We start from the raw sequence: 20,886 nt of genomic DNA, 5'->3' as shown, positions 1-20,886 counted from the left end.
TGTCCTTTTAATGGTTACCTGGAATCGGGGAAACAGCCAGCGGCGCCACACCTTTGCACCTGGTAGAAAGTGAGTTCCATGCGCATAGACTGGGTGTGCATGAAGCCCACCTCTGGCTATCATGGAGCATGCCTCTGTCTCCAAGCTGATGTTATAAGAAGACTGCTTGTTTCTGAAAGGCCTTCCCACCTGGAGGGGAGGGGCTGTGACTCAGTGGTAGAGCCTCTGCTTGGCAGGTTGGAGGTCCAGGGTTCAGAAGGCGGCGGGAAAGACCCCTTTCTCTGAGGCCCTAGAGAGACACTGCCGGTCTGAGTAGACAGAGCCAAACTAGATGGACCGAGGCTCTGATTCAGCACAAGGAGCCTCGTGTCCTTTACCAAACCGAGAGCAGTAATGGGGCTTCGACCTTTCACTGATTTTAAATTAACCAAGTGAGCAAAAAAACCAAGCAGCCCTCAGTAAGTATCTTAATTAGAGCATCGCTCTAATTATCCACCATTAAGCCCTCCGCAGAAGGGAAGGGGTTATGTACAGACCCGTTCCGGGCGCCATTGATGGACCGAGAGCAGTTTTGAAGGTCAAATGCAGCTTCATCAGCTTTACTTTAAAAAATCATTTACCTCCCCTCCGCCTTTTCCCCACTGCTAATTTCTATGGTTCTGCACACAGCGGTTTTAGACAGTCTGTTCTTAAACTTGCCTCCCCCCCCCCTGCCCCCCGCAGACTGGAAACAAATGGCAGCGCAAAAGCTGCCAAAAGATGCAGAGATAATGAAAGGCTATCGGTTTTTCAGAAGCATAAAAGGTACGCCTAACCTCCGCGGTTGCAGGGAGTCGTTTCCAGAAATTACCATTGCAAATGCATTCAAACGCGGCAAGGGAGCACCTAGGTGCTGTGGCGGAATGGAAGAATTTGCACCCGTGTCGCCTTTGTGCTCAACACTTCTCAAAGGAGAACTTCGCAGCAAGGGCTGCTGAGGTGTCACTCCTTTTCTAAAAGTCATTAATTCTGCATTAAACGAGAGCCCCCTCCTTCCCTTGTGTGTCTTCGTGGGCCAGGCTTGCGTCTCCCTCCTGACGTGAGTCACTTTGTGGGAATCAAAGGCAAAGAAAAGAACTATTCCCACCCAGAGCCAGCAAGGAGCCTCAGGAGAGTCATGAAGACAGCAGGGGGGCGAGGCGCTTTGGGGGCAGTCTGAAATCAGATGGGCTAGCAAAAGACACACAGAGGTGGTTTGCCACTGCCAGCCTTTGCAGAGTGACCCTGGATTCCCTTGGCCAGCCCTGGCTAGTACTTGTAGGCGAGACCCCCAGGAAGTCCAGAGAGAAGCCAGCAATGGGGAGCCCCCTCTGTCCAGGCTCTTGCCTTGAGAATCCAACAAGAGGTCAGCCAAGGTCAGCTGGGACCCAACAGCCCTTTCCACCACCTGCAAGGACGAGAGCCACGGTCCCTTGAAGCTCTGTAGACCTGTCAGCGTGTTGAGGAATGAGGGATGGACCTCAGACTTCCTCTGCCTCTTCCAACTGTCCTCTGCCTTCTGCTAGCATTCATAAAGGGCTGTTTGTGATGCGTTGGGGCCTGGGCGCCATTATGCAGCTTTATGCCATGCCTTCGGCCAAGGAGAAGAGAGGTTCTTATTTACAGTAGACTCACACACAGGGAGCACGTAATAATAGGAAATACGTGGCCACGGAGGTACAGCGGCTATGCAGACTGCCCGATCAATCCCCCTAAATACTGATCTCAATGATTTCAGTCCGCTCCCATGCAGCTGGGGAAGAGTACAGAGAGCTCTGCCACACCCCCCTGGAAAGCACGAGGCTCACATTTCTGCAACAGATGGGAAATGGTTTGGTGGGCTGCCCCACAATCACATTCAGGGCCTGTTAGTTGGCCAGGGGATCGATTTCCTGGCCGGAGCGGGGGGAGTAGAAGTGTGCCACATCCTCTTGTCTTCAGGCTTTGCTTCCAGACCACTGACTGCAAAAAGCCAGTCCCGCCCCCGGTTTCTATCTCTGGCCACAGCGGCTGCGGGAGGAGAAGCTCCCCAAGCGCCCAGTGGTGTGTCGCCCTGCCCAAGGCCCCAGACTGAGGAGCAACAGAGTGTGGGATTTGCCAGCCGAGTGCTGCCCCCCTGCCTCTCACTCTGGGCCAAAAGGCTGCCAGGGAGGGGGGTGGGTGGGTGGGTGGAGTGGGGGGTGCGCCTTGCGGGAGGGCTCTTCTACTCCTCTCCCTTCCTCTGCCCAGAACAGACGCCTGGTCAGTCTCTGACCCCAGCCGAGCTGGCTTAGAACTTGCTAATTGGTTGACTAGACATCGAGTGCTCCAGCCTCTGCATTGATCGGCACAGCAAAGCGCTCCAGCTTTCAATACCAGGCAGTAAAGAATAATAGAGTCGCTAATATTTTATTCCCGGCAATAAACTCCAGAACGTGGAGCGGCATGCCCGTCTGGCCTCTTGGCACTCCCTGACGGGGAGAACCCTGTAAAATTCAGTGTGCCGTTTGTCACACGGAGTCACCCTTCCCTCTGCGTCCTCAAGGGCCACTAAGTCCACAATGGGGCCAGGGGAGGTTAACCCACCGCACTGCTGCCTTTCCCCACAGCTGCTTAACATCCAGGACACTCTGCTTACGGGCAGGTCCAGGGCCCCAGTGGCTGAAGCCGTCACTCTGTGATTCTGCCCCTCATCGGTTTTCTCATGCTGTTTGTGCCCCAGACGGGAACGCACATGGCCTTCCCCACATGGAACACACGGGGGAAGTGATGTTAAGGTGTGCAAAGCCATCAGTATTTCAGCACGCATCAAAGTATATTTCAGAAATCTCTTCTGCAAAAAAACAACTCAAGCACTTGGCAAGACCCATCTGTTAATTTCAAAATCTCTCTCCTAGATAGCCATCCACAGCAGGAGTTCTGTAGAGCCACCATGTGTACACATTTGAAAACAAACCATAAATCTTTCTGAACCATACTGCGGACAAGAGCCACGTGCTTTTGATTCCTTCCCCTCCCCGCTCCGTATCACACCTGCATCCTCCCTTCTTGTCTTCACTGACAGAAACGTGCCTGAGAATCCCCCGCCACTCAGCATCGCCCACGGCCCCCGGAGGTGGCCCGGCTTAATCCACAGTAGCGGAGATGAAGGGGCCGAACAGACCTGCAACGAGCTGTTAGGATGTGTGCTGCAAAGGGCATGCCTCATCATCTCCGCAGGAGACGCTGGCAGCCTACAGGAGCGTTGACACTGCCTGCCTTTTATTCAACATTCTCTCTCCCAGTTTGACAAAAATTTTGGCAGGAGAGCAAACCTTCAGCTTGTCAATCACTGGCGTTCCGGGAAGGCCGAGCTGGTCAGCTGGGCCGGTCCTTCCTGGCCCAGAGGTGGGCAGGTTTTTGAATCGGATCAGGGAGAGATGTCAGTCGTTGGGCTCACTACCGCTCTACCTGAAACGGACAGGTGGACTTCAGCTCCGTGACTGCTGAATGGCCCACTACCGACCGGCTGCTTGGGACCGGGACCAGCATCCTAAGGCAGCAAGAGAAGTGACGTGTTTTCGAGGCCCATCTCCCAAACCCTTGAGAACCTGAAGGGACGGACAGGGGTCTTCTCAAGTGGCTCAGGGTGCACAACACATAAAGTTCTGCAGAACACTGACCGACACTGTGCTGTCCTAGAGGAAAAAGGAAGAACGTGGCCACGGAGGAGCGGCATTTCTCGAGCTCCCCTGCCCCCCCTCCTCTGCCCACCCCCCTCCAAGGGCAGTCAGCTGCTCTTCCTCCTTGTTTCCCGCCCACATGCCGACAACGCAACCTGTCCCAAGCAGCAATGCCAAGCTTGTACCAACCCAATCAATACCAGATTTTGCAGCCAATGTTAATGATGTTTCTATTCTTTGTTGTTAAAAACAGCCCCGGTATTGGGAGGGGGGCCGGTTCAACCTGTTGGGCAGACTAATTGAAAGCGAACGTCGTCCCTAAATTGAATTTCAAATGGATTTTACATAGTTCCTTTTGCTAATTCCGTTCCCTGCATCCTGTAATTTGGTGACAGTGACTGATTGCTTGAGTGAATAATATCTATGTAGAAGGAGCACTTAGTAATAAAATATGTCACATGCGATCACTCTGGGAATGAATACTGTTTATTGAGGAATTCATTGCATATTTGGACTTCACGGGAACAATTAAAGGCCTCGGCGGGTCACACGCAGCCTGGCAGAATGGGGGGGGAGAGAGAAAGATGGGGGGGGAGGTATTGTTGCCGTTCTGGGTTTGGTCCAGGCTATGACTTTACCTTATTGACTCAGAAGGAATTCAAATGGGCCAGGAATCATCTGTCAACTTCTCCATTGCCAAGTTGCCCTCCCCCCCGCCCCCCTTGGCTGAGCAGTTCTGGCAGACTGGAATATGAGCCACAAGGTACAGGCAGAGGACCCTGTCAGGGGCAGGGAGGTGCTGTCTTCTTGGTGCTTGGGGGCAACTGTGGGGGGGCTTCTGGAGTTCTGGTCCCTCTGCTGGTGGACCTCCTGATGGCCCCTGGGTTTTGCCCACAGAAAGGAGGACTGGAGGGGCCATTGGCCTGACCCAACAGGACTCCGCTTAAGGCTCCACCCCAGATCTCCTGGAATTCCTTAACCCAGGATAGGAAGCCCTTCATCTTTGGGAGGCTGGAAAAGCCTCCTCCTGCCTGCTCCCGGCCACTGCTTCTCTCTCTCTTCCCCCCAAGGATGACTCAAAGTGGTTTTTACAAACAACTTTCACAAAGAACTTATTTTTTCCAGACTAAATTATGGCCACTGTAGGCAATAAAAGAAGTGTAGGCTTTAAATCTGCAGTAGACCTAGCACCAGGAAGTGCGGGTTCGTTTACAGGGGGAGGGGCAAGGGATGTGGCCTGGGAGCCAAGGGACGGCAGCCGGAAAAAGTTTGGGGCCCACCAGTTTAGTGCTGCAGCTGCACCATGGAGACGTCCACAATGTGTGGGATGGCAGGAGCACCAGGGCAGTCTCCAACCGCCAGCCCCGGCGATTGATTCGGGAGTGCAGCTGAGAGGAGAAGGAAAGTCCTTTCCCTCAAAAGCGGCTCAGCCACGCTCGGCTAACCTGACACAAACAGGCGGGCATGAACAGGTAAATAAATTCCGCTAGCAGCCAGTTGCCAAAATGGATCTGTCTGAGATGACAGGAGAAAATCCAGTAGCAACAAGTCACTCAAGCTGAATACAAAGGCAGCGGGGAAGTAGCCATAGAGCACACACACACACACACACACACACACACACACACTCAAACACACACACCAAGCCACCACTTTCTCCAGGGGACCTGACCTCTGCAGTCTGGGGCTGAGCTGCAGTTCCAGGGGAGGTCAGCCTCCCCACTTAGAGACCCACAAGCTTTTCCCATCAAGTGTGACTCTTGGAATCTCACTCCCCTCCCAGGTGCAGCTGGACTCAAAGCCACCGGCTGTCTAGATCCCCCCGGCCCAGGCCTATCCGCCGAGGGTGCCGGCCCTGGGAGAGATCTGGGAAGGCCGCGTTCATTCTACCTGGCTCCCTGCCACTCCCTGCTCCAAAGGCACAGTCTGGAGTGGCGGAGAGGTGGTGAAGATGGAGCCGGAGGGGCCTCTGCAGACGAAGAAGAGGGAAAGGCATTAATTTTTCATGGCCGCAGCAGAGACAAGAGGCGCTTTGGCGGGCGTTCCGTCTGCACTGACCTTGTGGCAGTCCCGTTCTCTCCCCCCCCCCCCCCTGAGCTCCTGCCTACCATCTGCTTCCCATTAACCGGCCTGTGACGGGCGGGCGGGTCCCTGGCCAAGAGGCAAGGCGAGGCCCGGTGCAAGAGGAGGGCCGGCTGCCCAGGCCTTTGGCTCCCGTCAGCTGTCTGCCTGCCCTTCTGGGCTCCCCAGCCTCCCTCTGCTGTCAGCCTTCCTGCCCAGATTTGGCAGGCAAGGTCTTTGGGGTAAGGACCTGTCTCCTTTTGCTGTCTTTGTGTCACTCTACCAAGAGCCCGCTGTGGGATCCGGGCATGACAGAAGCCGATGACTCACACGGGTGTCAAGGATCCGGCCGGGGGCCGTGGCGGCCGGTCCTCCCTGCTGGGTGACCTCCAGCCAGGCCTGTCACCTCTCAGCCTCTGCCGGGCCTTCGGGCCCTACGGAAAGCACCAGAGAGGGCTCGTCAGTTTGGAAGGGACAGACGCAATGCCGACCGGGCGCGCCTTTCTCGTGCTCCTAGCGAGGACAGAGTCAAACCGTGGAGGGCCAAAGCAGACGGGGCTGAGGGAGAGGTCGGCGTCTCCCGAGAGGGGTTTGTGTTCACGCAAGAAGTCTGTCCCTGCCGGCTTCCGGGCATGCTTTTGTGGGCATCGTCCCTCCAAGCTTGTCCAGCTGGTGCTTTGCTGCCCCTCTCAAGGCACGGAGGAACGGCCACCCCAGGAAGAGCTCGGAGGCTGACTATCTGTGGGCACCGTGGGGGGGCAGCTCCCCTCCCCAAGTGGTGATGCTCTTTTGAGCTTCAGGATGCGAGAAGAGGCCAGTGTCTCGCTGGATCCAAAGAACCGGGCTCTGACTCACGGAAGCCTGGGGGTTTGGGTCGGCAAGGGACGTCCTTCTTGCCTGATCTCCTCAGATCTTGGGCTCTAACCAGGGCCCAGGGCCGGTGCACAGAGGCGGGCAGTGGCCAACGACCCTCCCGAATGTCTTATGCCTTGAAACACAAGGGAGATGTTTCTGCCCCCCGGATGCCCCTGGGCTCGAAGGCTGCTGAAATCTCGGAACAGATAAATTCCTTTAGAAAATATACACTTGTGGCTGGCTTTGCCACAAAAAAGTCTTCCCTGCATGATTTCCCCCTCCTCTTTAAACAGAAGAGTCAGCAGGCTGCCGAGGCCCCTCGTAAAAAAGACGGATCCATCTGCCGGGAAATGTGGCTCTGCAGGGAGGTTTGTGTCGGGAGGCAAGCGGTCTCTCGTGGGCCATTGATAATCGAGAGGGGAGAGATGCTCGGCTGGGCCCTCTCCCTTCCCGCATCCTGCTTCCAGCCGGCCAAGGCTCTGGGTGAGATATCTGTGGCCGTCATCTTTCTTGGCTCAACGAAGCCTGGCCACGGGTCTTAACAAGAGGCACTCCCCTGGACAAGACCACTGAGGGTCCACATCCTTCCGCATCCAGCCTCACACGGCGGCCGACCGGCTTCTCCTGAAGGGCCAGGAGGGCACAGAAGCTGAGGTCTCCCCCTGGCAGGGACGCAGGAGGTGCCTTGCAGGGTCAGATCAGGGAGGGTCCATCTAGTCCGGTCTCACATAGTGGCCCACCGGTTCCCCCAGGAGGCCACCCACAGGGCACTGAGGCCGAGGCCTTCCCCCGGTAAGAGCCTCAGAAGGGCCTTGCTGTTCCACAATAGGCAGCCGGTTGACTTAGAGAGCTGTGCAAACAGGGCCGGAGGGCCAAGGCCTTCCCCTGACATCACCTCCCAGCACCAGGTTTCAGGGCTTAGCTGCCTTTGCGTATGAAGGGTCTAATCTGGAGAGCTGGGTGCAATTCCCACTCCTCAGCCAGCTGGATGACTTTAGGCCAGTCACAGCTCTTGCAGAGCTCTCTTGGCCCCACCTACCTCCCACAGTGCCTTTGGTGGGGAGAGGAAGGTTGCTTTAGGACTCCTTCGGGGAGTGAGAAGTGGGGTATAAAAACACTCCCCTTCTTGTCTTGTCTTAGCACCAGCTGGAGAGGGGGAGACTGGACTGAGCCACGGGCAGAGGAGGAGCTAGGGTCTCCCCCCCCCACCCCACCCCATCATCTTCCTGACTTCTGTGGCCTTCTCTGCCCTTGGCCTGCAGGGCAAAGAGGCCCCTTGGCCAGCGGGGGTGGAGGCTGCAGGCCCGGGCGCATCCCTGCAGGCTGTTGTGGCTTCCTGGTGGGCTGACAAAGAGAGCAAGCAGCCTTTCCCAGAGACAGAGCGGGCGCTGCCCGTCACCAAGGAGGGCATCTGCTCTGAGCTGCCGGGCATCACGCTGGGTCCCTGGCAGCCAGAGGAGACTCTGAGCAGGTGCGGAACAAACTCCCCTCGCCGCGAGTGCTGTTTGGGGAAAGGCTTGCAGATGGGTCCCGCTGCAGGTCGGTCCTGCCCCTCCCGGGCAGGAGAAGAGCCCAGATGGATGGAGGGAAGGAGGACCCTGCAGGGGACCCAGTCAGCCGCCAAAGACGGTGGGGGGCATACGGAGAAGCAGCTCTGCCCAAGCGTGGCTTCAACTTGGCGACACTTTCTGCCTTATATGATACGCCTCCCGCCACAAATATTTCGCTCTGCACAACTGCCTGGGGCTCTAGGATCAGTGAACGCCCGTTCTCCTGAAAGCTTTCCTTAACTGGGACCAGCAGGCAGCCCCCAAAATGGCCCGTGCCACACGCCAACCCTTCCACAACACTTCCAGGACTGGTTTCCACAACACTTCCAGGACGACTGTGAGGCCCTGTCTCCCTCTGGTGGTGATGGAGCCGAACGCTGGCAGAAGGGAGGGGAAACGGCAGAGCACGGGCGTTTGGGGAGGGGGTCTGGAAGTGTCTTGGGCTGCGGAGAGGGAGCGGTAACAACCCCCAGCATTATAGAGCTGAGAACTCCACGTGGGACCTCTGAATCCCAGCTCATCTCAGACTGCAAAGATCAGTTTCCTGGGAGAACATGGCTGCCCCTCACACATACACACAAATCCCCCGGCAGAAGAAGAGCTGGCTTTTTATACCTTTGTTACTCCCCGAAGGGGACCCAAAGTGGTTTACAAGGACCTCTCCCTTCCTCTCCCCACCACAGACACTCTGACTGTTCAGGCTGACCTTTGGAAGTGAACCAGATGTTTGGGGACTGGTTTGATGGTGCTGTGGTGTATATGGTAACATTTTACGTGTGTTCTTTGTAATTGTTGGTTTTTAGCTTATATATCATGCTGCTGTTTTGTGGTGACGAAGAAAGCTAAAAATAAATAAAGTATAAGGTTTATTTTGCAGGGTGACTTGGAAGCACGGTGTGGTGGGGTCAGCTGGGCGGTCCGAAGCAGCAGGACAAAGTCTGAGTCCGGCGGCACCTTTGAGATCAAGGAGCTTTTGTGCGCATGACAAAGTGCGCCCGCACATGGAAGGTTACACCTTGAATAAAACCTTGCTGGTCTCAAAGGTGTCACTGGACTCAAACTTTGTTGAACACTCGGTCTCAGAGTCTTGCTGCATGTGTCAACACCAAATCCAGAGAAAAGCAAACCAAAACTGCTTTTGGGCAAGGGATACAGAGTGGGATGGACGGAGCCCTCTCCCTGACACATCTCTGAGCCACGCACAGATTCGGCACCTCCACGCAGGAAGGGCAGCGGCGACCCGGAGGGGCGGGGGTTTAAAAGTGCTCCTGGAAGAACCGGAAGCCAAATTGCTCACTGTGGGCTCTGACGACCTTGGCGAGTGCTGGAGAGCCGCAGAAGAAGACGTGGACTTCTCCTTTCTTCTCCAGGGCCAGTTTCTGAAAGACCTGGCATCAAACAGAGGGAAGCAAAACATAAATAAATAAAATAAAACTTACTCTTGCTTTGAGTAATGCTTCTAAAAAAACTCTGAGACACGCTGGGGGGTTCGCAACTTAGATGCTGCTGGATTTCCCCCCACGTTGGCTTCACTGAACCCGGAGGGCCTGAACAATAGCCTCATCCCAGCCCCTGCCTGATACCGGGGGGAGCCCTGTGCCCTGGTTGGCCCCTGCGGCTTTGAGACACCTACCTGGCTCCAGTCCGGCCGTCCAGGGTGGGTTCTGGTCTTGAGGCCGGTGATGCAGTCCCGCTTTTCCTTTCTGGCCAGCAGCTCCAGCGCTATCTGGAGGCCAACGGCCTTCACGTCATTCTTGCTGAGCGCAGAGGTCATGTACAGCTGCATCTCCAGGAAGCGGCCTGTGCATTGGAAGGAAAGCAGAACCCTGGAAGTTCAAGTTCCTGGCAGCAGAGAGCGGCAGTAGATGCCCAGCGGAGGCCGCGGGGCAAGGCCCTGTCATGGAATGTGCCAGCAGGGGGACTTTTCCATGCCGATTCAGCCAAATTGTGTTCTCACAGACGATGCCATCCCGTCATCTGGCCCTTTGGTGTATTCATTTTTACATTTTAGGTGGACCTGTTTATTTAGAGAAATGTGCTGTGAGCAGAGGCCTGCTCAAAATATGGCTCAAATCATAAAAGCAGCATGGAAATTATCACTGAGATTCACAAGCCAGAAAAAAACCCTAGCCAGACGAGGAAAAGTAGGATGAGGTTCAAAAAACAGGCTAGAAGGTGCCACTGGACTCTCAACTTGTTAGTAAAAACCTATTTTGAAGACGGAACTCCTCAAACAAACGGCGGCATGGAAAGAAATGTTTGGTCTGGGAGCCTGAAAGATAAGGCAGGTGCCAGGTGAGCCTGAAGTGTGAGGGCCTTCCACAGATGCAGTGTCAACACTTCCAAAGCTCCCCATCTCTGCTCCCACCCCCTCCCCTCTGCATGCTGGGGGCACAGACAGCAGATCTCTTAGGGTCGGCAGCCTGAGAAGAGGAGTTTTTGGAAAATGGAGAGGGTTCTGTTCCATCTGGTCCAACTGAGCAAGGACCCCAAAAGCTTGGTCTCGTACCTCCAGGGTCGCTCTCGGCCTGATCCGCTTCCAGCTGGGCCAGCAGGCTTACAAACCATTCAAAGGATTTCTGATCCCGATTGATCCAGATAAAGTCAACCTGGAGAGAAGGAGGGCTTGATACGTTCCCCTTTCCTTGCCTTCGGGAATGTCCACCAAGCCATGGTCCAAGGCCACCTCTCACCTTCCGGAGCTTCATTTCCTCGTTCTTAAGGCCCGCCCTCTGCATGTTGCTTGGGCTGAAAGAGGTTAGCTGTCTCATGCAATACCTAAGAGAGGAGAGAACCAAATATCCCAGGTGCCTCCAGCAAGGTAAGATCCATCCTGATCCTCCCCCTGACAAGGTCGTTGGCTGCAGTTGGGAAATCTAAAAAAAAGACTCCTTGTTCTTTTGTTTAACTGTTGTTAAACAAAAAATAAAAATCTGGCTGAGTTTTCCAAAAGGGGGGGGAAAAGTATGAAACTATTCCAAAGATCCCCATGCACTCCACTGCAGATCAGTAAGGTGTCGGGTAGACTTCCCCTTCTAGGCTAGGAGGGCCACACTAGACTCCGGGAGGCCCGTATTCGAGTCTGACCAACCTGTGCATGACGCTTTGCAAGATGGACGCAAAGGGGGTGACCCCGATCCCTGCCCCGATCAGCACGGCATGTTCTGAAGTGAAGATCCTCCGGGTGGGAGTCCCATACGGACCATCAATGTAGCACTTTGGAGAGAGAGGGAAAGAAAGTGCTGATTCTTAAGCTGGCAAAAGGGAGGTTTGCGATTCTAACCAATGAGGGACCACATTTTGAATGTCAGACGTCCCTTTGGGGCTAAGCCTTTCCTGAGCCACACCAGTGTCTCCAGAGCTCCTGGACAGGTCCTCAAATAATTCTCTCTCCTCCTTTGTCTCCCCCATCTCCTCCTCCCTATTCCAGGGGTAGAAATATTTCTGTGTTTCTTACGGCACCTGGCCTGCTGCTAGGCAAGCGTCAAAGAGCAGCCCCCAATCTTACCTTGATGCTGCAGTGTTGTTGATTGTCATCCAGCTTGCCAGAAACCTGTTAGGAACAGAGATCTCCTATCACTTTTTCAAAGGACCTCAAATGTCCGGCTTTTAGAAGCAGCCTTCAGAATCTGGTGCCAAACTGCTTCTGGGTTCCCTGCTCTTAGCTTCCACCCACCAAGTGCTGAGGCAAAGAGGGAATGGCTGTTTTGTTTCTCCCATGAATCTCTGGAGCAAACTACCCATGACCCTCGATCCAACAGGAAGGGTTGTGTGGGTTGGTGTAATAGCAATGCACGGCAAAGAACGAAGTAGGGCCAACACTCTAGGAGTCAAAGTTGCTTCTGATTTGTCACCAGAAGTGACCTCATGCCTTGGTGTGCCAGTCCTAACCCCCAGATTCCTCCCAGGGGCTTGCCAGTTAAAACTGGTCAAAGGGAACTAAACTAAAGGGACCGTCCCTCTGCTTAATCAGAGGCACTTTCAAGGTTGGTGCCTAGAAGCCTCTATCCCGAGGACTGCATTTGTGGCCATCCACCGGGGTAGCACAGCCTTTCTTCTCCGGATTGTGGGCTCACCTCTTCACACCGGCCTGCAACACCGGTGCTCGCTGTTCCCCATCCGGGACCACGGGTGGGCGTGTACGATAAGACCTCAATCATCTCATCCTGATTGGTGGCCACGTGAGGATCCAGGTCTGAGGAGCCCAGGAGACATTCCTGAAGCAAAGGCCAAGCACACGCCCAGGTGAGCGGCAAGATCCGACCTGCAACCGCCTTGTAAACGGGCCCCGTGCACAAAGCGCCCTTCCTCTGAGTCAGACCGTTTTGCCCCTCAGGGTCAGGGTCGTCTACGCAGACCGGCAGCCGCTCTCCAGGGTCTCAGGCTGAGGTCTTTCCCACCACCTGGAGATGCTGCCGGGGATTGAACCGGGGAACCGTCTGCATGCCCAGCAGAGGCCTGCCCCTGAGCCACTGAAGTCCTTCTCGTCCCCTCCTGCCTGGCCCTTTTGACATGAGATGCTGCCGAGGACTGAACCTGGGCCTCCCTGCACTGAGCCATGGCCCCTCCTCAGCTTTATATGGCTTCATCTCTGCCTTGCCTTACTTTTCGTGGCATTCTGTATCCGCAGACTGGAGGGCAGCCGAGTTAGAGCAATGAACCTTCGTGGGTCTGCAAAGCACTGTGTCCCCCCCCCCCCCCCAATACCTGTCCCTGGCCTATCTAGTGGGTCGTTAAAACCTGTGAACACCCAACAGAAAGATAATAGTAATGAACAGACTAATAACAACCATATTGACATTTAGTTATAGCCCGCTCTCCCCCTAGGGCTCAAGGCAGGTAACACTGTAAAAAAAAAACCACTGGACTTTTCTAGCTGCAAAGGCTGTTCCTGAGAAGGGCCCCCCCTGGCCCCCCGCCCATGCCACTTAAGGGGCCCTTGGGCCCCTCGGACTCTGGAGCAGCTCCCAGCCGGATCAAGGGGCATGGGCGGGGGATGGGCAGCTCGTCAGCAGGCCCCGGACAGAGCTCGTTAGCAGGGGGGCACGAAACTCGAGCACAGGGCAGGATGGAGGTCGTTAGGAGGCCAGGGGAGGAGGTCGTTAGCAGCCTCGAATGGAACTCTTTAGTGGCCTGGAGGGCTCTCCCCCTCCCCCACCCCCTTGGCCCAGGGCCCTCTCCCCTGACCTGCTGCTGGCTCCGGCAGCCAGGCGCGTCTGAGAGCAAAGAGGGTGGCGCTCAGGAACAGAGGGCGGGAGCTGCAGGGGCAGGACAAAGCTTGCCGCACCCTGATTGGCCCTATTCCAACTCGGAAACCTCGGACACGTTCCACCCCCCAGGCCGTTTCACAAATATTAAGAGGAACAATGGATAAGTATATGTTAAAAACATACAGGGGCCCTTAAAACAGTTCCCACCGCTTCTGTTCTTGTAGGGGGGAGGTTGAGATAGATCCAGTGTTCAGGCTTGGATGTAATTTGGCTGGTGCTCTGAACAGGGAGGCCAAGATTTCAGCACTGGTTTTTCAGCCTAAACTAGAGGCCTGGGGGGACAGCTCCGCCTTACAGGCCCTGGGGAACTGTCCAAGGTCCTGCAGGGTCCTGCTCTGGCCCGGGAGACCATCCCAGCAGGATGGGGCCAGGGCGGAAAAGTCCCTGGCCCTGGGTGAGTCTAATTTGATATTGTTGGGGCTGGGCACCTTGAGCGGGTTTTTCTCTCTAGATCTCCTTTTTGGGCGGGTGGGGAGGGGATATATGGGAAGAGGTGATTCTACAGATGACCCCGCAGCAGTGGTTGATTTCAAAAGGCAAACCTGCACCCATTTCTGGGACCAGCCCTTCTTCCTTGGATCCCTGGCCAGCCGATGAGGGCCCCTGTCAGAGTGACGGCTGAAGTGCTCGTACAACCGACTGGTCCACTGTCCCAGGGACCTGATATGCAGCCCGATGGTCCCTTGGGGGAGACAACACAACATTACCCAGTCAGGCAAACCTCCTCGCAACTCTTGTTGATGTAAGACACTTGTCTGGAGAAACAGGACCTCAGGTCAGGCTGAGCACCTGGTTTGCAAATTAGCCGGTGTCTTCAGTACCTGGGAGGGTAGAAGGAAGGTGGGGAAAGGCAACCGGCAGGACTATAATATCTGAAGGGGCCGGACTGGGGCTGTAGAGTGGATGAGGTCAGGTTTCCCAACAAAATCCTCAAAGGACAGCCCTTGCTACCACTGCAAAAAAGAGCAGGTGGATTATCGTAAGGCAGGGAATTCCTCAAGGCAACTGTCCTGGCCATTTCAATGCAGTTTTCAATTTTCTTAAAACTGCTTTGCAATAAGCCCCCGAGATCACCCTGTGTCCTTCGAGAAACATCATTTTGTTTGGGATAAACATTTTGTTTGCGATAATAACCCCAGGCATGTGCGAACTGGAATCCTAGAAGCAATACTTCTGGACTGGTGGGTTTTGACCCAGGCGGCCACATACCTGCCTGCTCCGGAGCGCTGCTGATGGTAAAGGGATGCCATTCATACTTGGCAATGACTGGGATGTTCAAATAGACATAGTCCCCCGGCTTGTAGTGGAAAAACGGAGGTCTCTTAATCACCAAATGCGTCACCTGGGTTGGGAAAAATAAAACCAGGAAGAGGCAACATTAGCAGACTTTTCAAGACCCAAGTCTCAGTTCTTGCTCCTGCCCTGGCACCCCCGTCTGCCCTCCAAGCCTATGGCTTTTTTAAAGGCCTGACTGCTTCCTCATTTGCGGGACAAACCTTCGAGGGCAAGAGGTGGATCTCCACGATGTGCAGCCCTCTGATGTGCTTCAAGGCGACACCGAGGATCTTCTCCAAGAGGAACAGAAACCCGGGCACGAGGAACCACTTCCAGAAATTGGGGCTGTGGATGATCAGCAAAGCCCAAATGAAGATGTAAGAAAGGTGGGTCCAGTAGAAGACCTGTCGGTTACACAGAAGGCAGAACGTTTTGTTGGAGGAATCGAGGAGATGTTTCGGGGACAGAGTTCAAATCAGCACCAGAGTGGGATGATGTGTTTGGGAGAATGGGACAGAAACAGGGCCCCACACATCGCTGCAGTTTCTAAAGGTGCTCTGATGAAAAATATATGCAGCAGGGAGCAAAGATGTGTATTTAATTCTGAAATGGTCATTTGGGTGTCCCCCTGCTCCCGTTCTTGAAGCCCTTCCCCTGAGTCCCAGAGATGCTGTCCTTTCTCGGAGATGAAAGAAAGACATTTTCTGCACATGCTTCTCTGTTACAGTGCCAGGGAGTTGAAAATGACTTATGTGTTCATGCGCTGCTTTCTTTTGTGTGTCTGGCGCCACCTGGGAAGCCAGCAAAGAAAGAGGGCGAAGGGGAAGCCGGCCTCCTTACCTCAAAGTGGCCGCTCTTGCGGATGAAGGGGTGGGAGCAGACAAGCACCAGGCCAATCAGGACCTGGAGGAGAAGGCCCGACAGGGAGGCGGTGCCGTAGAACCAGCCAATCCCAGGTCGGGTGGTGAACAGGGATTCCCAAAGGTGATAGCCCTCTTTGGCCTCAGACATGCCCGCTGCAGAGGAAGGAAAGCAATTCAGGCCACTCCCCAATAAGGACATTCCATATTGTGATGGGAACCAGGACCCCCGAACTGGCATTAAACCGCCCTGAGCCTCCGGGGAGGGCGGTATAGAAGTATGATAAATAAATAAATAAATAAATAAATAAATAAATTATGCCCTGCTCTGGTCCCTCCCCTTCCCCAAACCCTGCCCTATCCAGGCTCCACCCTCAAAATCTCCAGTGGGTTGGACTAGATGACCCTGGAGGTCCCTTCCGACTCTAGGATTCTCTGATTCTAACCCAGAGCTGACTTCAGACTTAAAACAGGCGGCAGTGGCTTTGGCCTGGAGGCGGTGCTCACCAAAGTTGGCCACGTGAGCCCCGGTGTGTACAGCGGCCACAGCCACCACGACGTAGCCCACCACCTGGTGCAGGAGGACGTGCTGGTCCAGAGGAAGCACCCGAGCGGCCCAGGTGGCCCGGAGCCAAGTGAGGCAACGCCGTAACATCAGCACCTTCGAAGGGAAAGGAAGCCAGGGCAGAATTTATCTGGGGCGCATCCCACTGGAGGAACCTGGGTGTTCGGCAGGGGGAACAAGACTCCTTGGCAAGCCGGCCTGGGGTCTTTTTCAAATTTCCAATGAGCAGATCCGGCTGGACATGCCTTAAGAAAGGCTGGGGAAGCCCTCGGCAGGAGGATGTGCGTTTCTTCTGGCTGAGAACCGTCCCGTGTCTCTGCTCCCATTCCCGAGGCCCAGCCTCTCCTCCTGGGCCTTGATGCGTGCTGGACGCGGCGCGACACTCACCACGATGAACGAGCAGTTGAAGTTCAGGCAGTGTCCGCAGCCCTTGGCCAGCATCATCCAGGCGTCGGAGCCGTCCTGCCTCAGAGCCCCAAAGGCAAAGAGGAGCGTGTTCACGCAGCCGAAGCCGCCCAGGAAGAGGAGCTGGCTGCTGTGGTTCTGCCAGTAGGTTGGGGTCAGGCAGCGCACCCTGCCCCTCTTCTTCGGAGCTTGGGGGGGCTTCAACCAGTTTGCAGCGCTACAAGGGAGGAGAGCATGAAACATCTAGGGGCCGCCTGGCTGCCTCTGGGTGGCCCACAAGGTGCCTGACTATTCTGACCCTCAGCTGGGAAAGGAGGCTGGAGGAGATGCAGAGTGTGAAGACGCTGCAGAGGAGATACCTAATTGTTAGGTTCTCCATGACCCCTGGGAACCGTTCCAGTTCCCGTTTCAGCTCTTCAAAGGTGATGGATCCGTTGTGGTCAGCGTCAGCGGATTCAAAAAGGGCCTGGGTGAGGTCGTCTAGCTTCTCTTCTGGCAAAGATATTGAACTCTCTTTCAGGCATGATTTTAAGACCGTCCGCAGCTCCCCAGAGTCGATGGCCCCGCTGCCTACAACGGAAGAGGATTTGCGGTCAACGTGGAAGGAGCGTCCTGCACTCGGGCTAAAGGCCCAAGACGGCAACAGTCCGACTGCTCCGAGCTGGCCCGCAACGCTCTGAGGACTGTGAGGGCCGTAAGGAGAAGGCTCTGCAAGATAGAATCTCGCTTGGGTAGAACCCAAGGTAGGCGGTGTGCAGCGCGGAAGCCTACCGTCCACATCGTAAACCTGGAAGAGGAACCGGAGTTTGTCTGCTTCGCTCCCGTAGATCAGCCGTTTCAAGGCCTCCAGGAGTTCATCCAAAGTGATCCTGCCGCTCCCATCGGTGTCAAACAACACAAAGAACCGCTCCGCAAAGAAGGACTGGAGGGAGGAGGAGGAGGAGATGGTGTCAATGAGAGGAGGATGAATTCTCATTGCTTGACATTCTCAGCGCTCTGTACTTCCCCCGGCCTTGCTTTTGCAAAGGCAGGTTGGAGAGGAAAGGGCCAGATTTCCCCCTGATGGCCCTCACAGGCGAAGGCCTGGCTGACTGTTCAAACTGAGCCATGGCAGCCCAGGTGCAGCGAGGGACCGGCCCTCTCCCCAGGCTGACGTCCTCCCCCCCCCCCGCCCCCCGCCAGACTTGCCTCCTTCACTTGAAAAGCAGACTTGAATTCTTCCAAGTCAATCTCTTGATCTTCCCCAGCGATGGCCTGGAACTGCTCAGCTGCCCACGCCAGCCATCTGGCGCCCTCGTCTGAATCCATGGCCCCCTTGGGGACCAGGACGGCACCTGAGAAGGGACCCCGGCAGTCGCTGCCCAAACCAACAGACCTATAATCACGGAGGGGGCTTCCAGGGGCCGAAACGGGGAAGAGCCGGCTTGCGCTTCCATGGAACCACCTACTGTGGGGAGAGAATGAAAGTTAGGGGAGCAGTTCCCTGCTGCAGCCGCTCTGCCAAAAGCAGCCCTCGGGAGCCTCAGGCTGAAAACCCGTAACCCCCTCCCAGCCCTGCTTCCTCCCAGAGTTGAGCTGACCGGCCCGTTCAGTCCTGACCGTTCAGAATCCCCTCGTCACCTTTCCAGCGGCGGCTTGGCTGGGTCTTGGGTGTCTGCTGAGCCCCAGCTCCAGGCACCTCCGGGAAGGTTCAGAAAGGGAGAAACTGCAGAGGCTCCGACTTCACTTCTGACACCTTTGCCCTTTCCTTCTCTCTCTCTCTCCCTCCCTCATTCGCTTCTCTGGGCCAGGGGGCTGCCTGTCCTCCGCCTTTCCCCTCCCACTGCTCCTGCTGCCTCAGGGCTCAGCCTCCTGGTTTCCTGGACGTCTGGCTGACTCGGCCATTGTCTCGGTCGGCTGCAGCTCACCTTGCCCTGCCTTCTTCCTCCTTTGCGCGGCTCTGGACGCCTCTTTGGGAAGCAGCTCCCGTCTCCCGGCAGGGCTTCCTCCGGGGAAACTGCCTGGCTGCCAGCTGGGCTCTCAAGTTGGGGCCACTTAAACCCCATTAACAGCGCCGAAGGGTACAGTGTGTGCGTGTGTGTGTATGGGGGGAGATGCAAAGGAGTTCCAGTTTGTGAAACACCCTGGGCCAGCTTGCCTCGGTCTCTATCGAACACACCTGGCAGGTTTGCAAGGACCACAAGTAGGAATCAGATGATTCAGCGCATTCAAAAACATTCTGGAAGCCATGTGCATATTGGAAAGACAAATGAAGAAACAGGCAGAGATGGAAAAGGTATTTAAGACAACTTCCTTGTGCAGAGAGAGACCATTACAGCCCCCCACCCCCACCCCCAGGACCCACCGCAGGACAGAGCATTCACAATGCATCAGAGGGCAGGGAGAACACCCAGTGCCTGATTCGAGTCCCGTAGCACCTTAAAGACCAACAAGATTCCGGGACAGAAGGTTTCAAGAAAGGCCAAGCCTCTACATTCCCTTCCCCCCAGCACTTCTATCCTTCCCTTCAGGTGGGAGAGGCAAAGAAGGGGATCAGGAAGCAGGGGGAGGTACCCCTTCCTGGCAATGTCCCTCCCTCCTTCTGACTGGGGTCTCCAGCCTTCCATGTTTTCGATGAAGGGACTCTCAAAAGCACATCCCTCAAAACCCTGGTTGGTCCCTAAGGAACCCTGGATTCAAACCCGGCTCTCCTGCCACAGACCAGCATGGCCCCCTCCCAAAGAGCAGAGGAAGGAAAGCATGCAACCTGCCCCACCCCATGTTACCTGCTGCCGCCGTCCAAAGACTTCGATGGGGACACCTTTTCCGGACCACTGGAGGAAACCTCTTGTCCTTTCTGCCTCGCTGTACAGAAATATCTGATAAGAAGACGTGTGCAGGCCCCGGTTTGGTTTAGGGCAGAAAAAGCTTCTCTCCGCTCAGATTCTTTGGCAGGATGTCTGTTGCTGACAAGCAGCCCATCGGACTGCAAGCGACAGGCCAGTCGAGATGAGGACCCAGAAACAGGTGCTGCTGACATGCCACGTTTGAGGCCACGTGGGACCACGGCACAAAAAAGCGTGGCCACTGCCGCCTTGCCATTTCGCTTTTCCAGGCCTGCTTTCCTCCTAGGACCATTCCGTCCAGTAGTTTGACTAACTCGGCTGTCTTCCACACCCCACTCTGTCCTTGCCACTGCGATCCATGAAAGGGTCCCCTCCAGATTAGACTACTGCATCATGCTCTGCGTAGGGCTGCCCTGGCAGACGCTTCAGAAGCTTCAGGCCAGGCAGACCGCAGCTGCTAGATTGCTGGCCGGGTCTCCCTGGTCAGCAGGGGAATTTCAATGCTTCGGCACCTGCACTGACCACTGAAGCCCATCAGCGGCCCGGGACCGACGTACCTGCATGGCCCCCTCACCTTCGACCATTGTCATGGGACCTTCTGCAGGTGCCTGGCCCACCAACGGCCTGCCTCTCCAACCTGGCAGCTGAGTGGACATTTTCCAGCTGCCCAGGGACGTTTATGCCCTGCGGGATCTTCCAGCATTTTGTGGAGCAATGAAAGCCGCCCTGTTTTTGAACATTATGACCTGGGATGGGAGGGGCCAGTTGTTCTAATCCTTCCAACGGGCTTGCTGTTTCCGTGGAGGTTCTAATTGGCCTTATTGCATTATACCCATCATATTTTGTTTGCACATATTGCTCTTTAAGTGTTGTAAGCGGCTCCGAGCTCCCTGTGGGGGGAGGCTGCGGAGTATCAATTAACTAACTAAAATGATCTTCATCTCCCTGGCTCGTGTATTGCACACTTCACTGACTGGGGTGTTGTGTGTGTTTTGTTTGCAATGCACAAGGCTGCTACACACCATACAGATGCCGCACGTGTGCATGGGCACTTCCAGAGACTCCTCAGGCACCAGATGCCCAATCCTGACTGGGACCCCTTCCCTGGGGCCCTTTTGCCCGCCTGCAGTGGCCCCGGGGACCCGGTCCTTGCCCCCCTGGGAAACTGGCACGTGGACGGCCATTTTATGCACATCTTCCCTGGCAGTAAACGGCAGCTGCCAGGGCTTGCTTCCAGACTAGGAGAGCAACACGGTGGAGAAAGGCCTGAGCCCCGTCTCCACTTGAGCTCCTGATCTGCAGCCCCACCGACCTCCCAGCACATGAAAGGTCCGGAGGTTCTAAGGCGGCCGCAAGGCCTTCGGGCCGGGTCAGCAGGCGGGACTGCTGCTTGGGGGGCTGCTAGAGGCCAGGGGCAAGCTGAGGTCACCCGGCTAGCTGCACGGGGCCCCCGTGGAGGAGGAGGAGGGAGGAATCAAATCCAGATCGGCAGATCAGAGGCCGACACTCCTTACCACTACAACTGACAAACATTTAAATTCCAACTGCAAGTCTCCCAAAG

The 20,886-nt window shown here is 55.7% G+C and overlaps 1 protein-coding gene across 9 annotated transcripts; it reads right to left on the bottom strand.

The window, feature by feature from the left end:
• Window positions 1-4,127: 4,127 nt before the first annotated feature.
• On the bottom strand, window positions 4,128-20,766 carry NOX5 (NADPH oxidase 5). Of its 9 annotated transcripts, XM_077317294.1 has the most exons (17): window positions 19,266-20,766; window positions 17,689-17,947; window positions 17,272-17,422; window positions 16,860-17,070; window positions 16,483-16,717; window positions 16,038-16,191; window positions 15,511-15,686; window positions 14,892-15,074; window positions 14,605-14,737; window positions 13,944-14,077; window positions 12,202-12,342; window positions 11,634-11,678; window positions 11,217-11,341; window positions 10,819-10,903; window positions 10,635-10,734; window positions 9,759-9,925; window positions 4,128-9,513 (listed from the first exon to the last, which is right to left on the bottom strand). In XM_077317294.1, the coding sequence occupies exons 1-17, from the start codon at window positions 19,517-19,519 to the stop codon at window positions 9,382-9,384; spliced, it is 2,685 nt and encodes an 894-aa protein (XP_077173409.1). In that variant the 5' UTR covers window positions 19,520-20,766; the 3' UTR covers window positions 4,128-9,381. The 9 variants fall into 9 exon arrangements, with proteins under 9 accessions (XP_077173409.1, XP_077173402.1, XP_077173403.1 ...); XM_077317287.1 differs by having other exon boundaries at window positions 13,938-14,077; window positions 16,860-17,422; XM_077317288.1 differs by having other exon boundaries at window positions 10,635-10,903; window positions 13,938-14,077.
• Between the last annotated feature and the right edge of the window lie 120 nt (window positions 20,767-20,886).

This window comes from Paroedura picta, chromosome 18, assembly GCF_049243985.1.
Source record: "Paroedura picta isolate Pp20150507F chromosome 18, Ppicta_v3.0, whole genome shotgun sequence".
Lineage (NCBI taxonomy): Eukaryota > Metazoa > Chordata > Lepidosauria > Squamata > Gekkonidae > Paroedura > Paroedura picta.
Note: the sequence above shows the minus strand (reverse complement) of the source record. Positions and strands in the feature narration are given on the sequence as shown.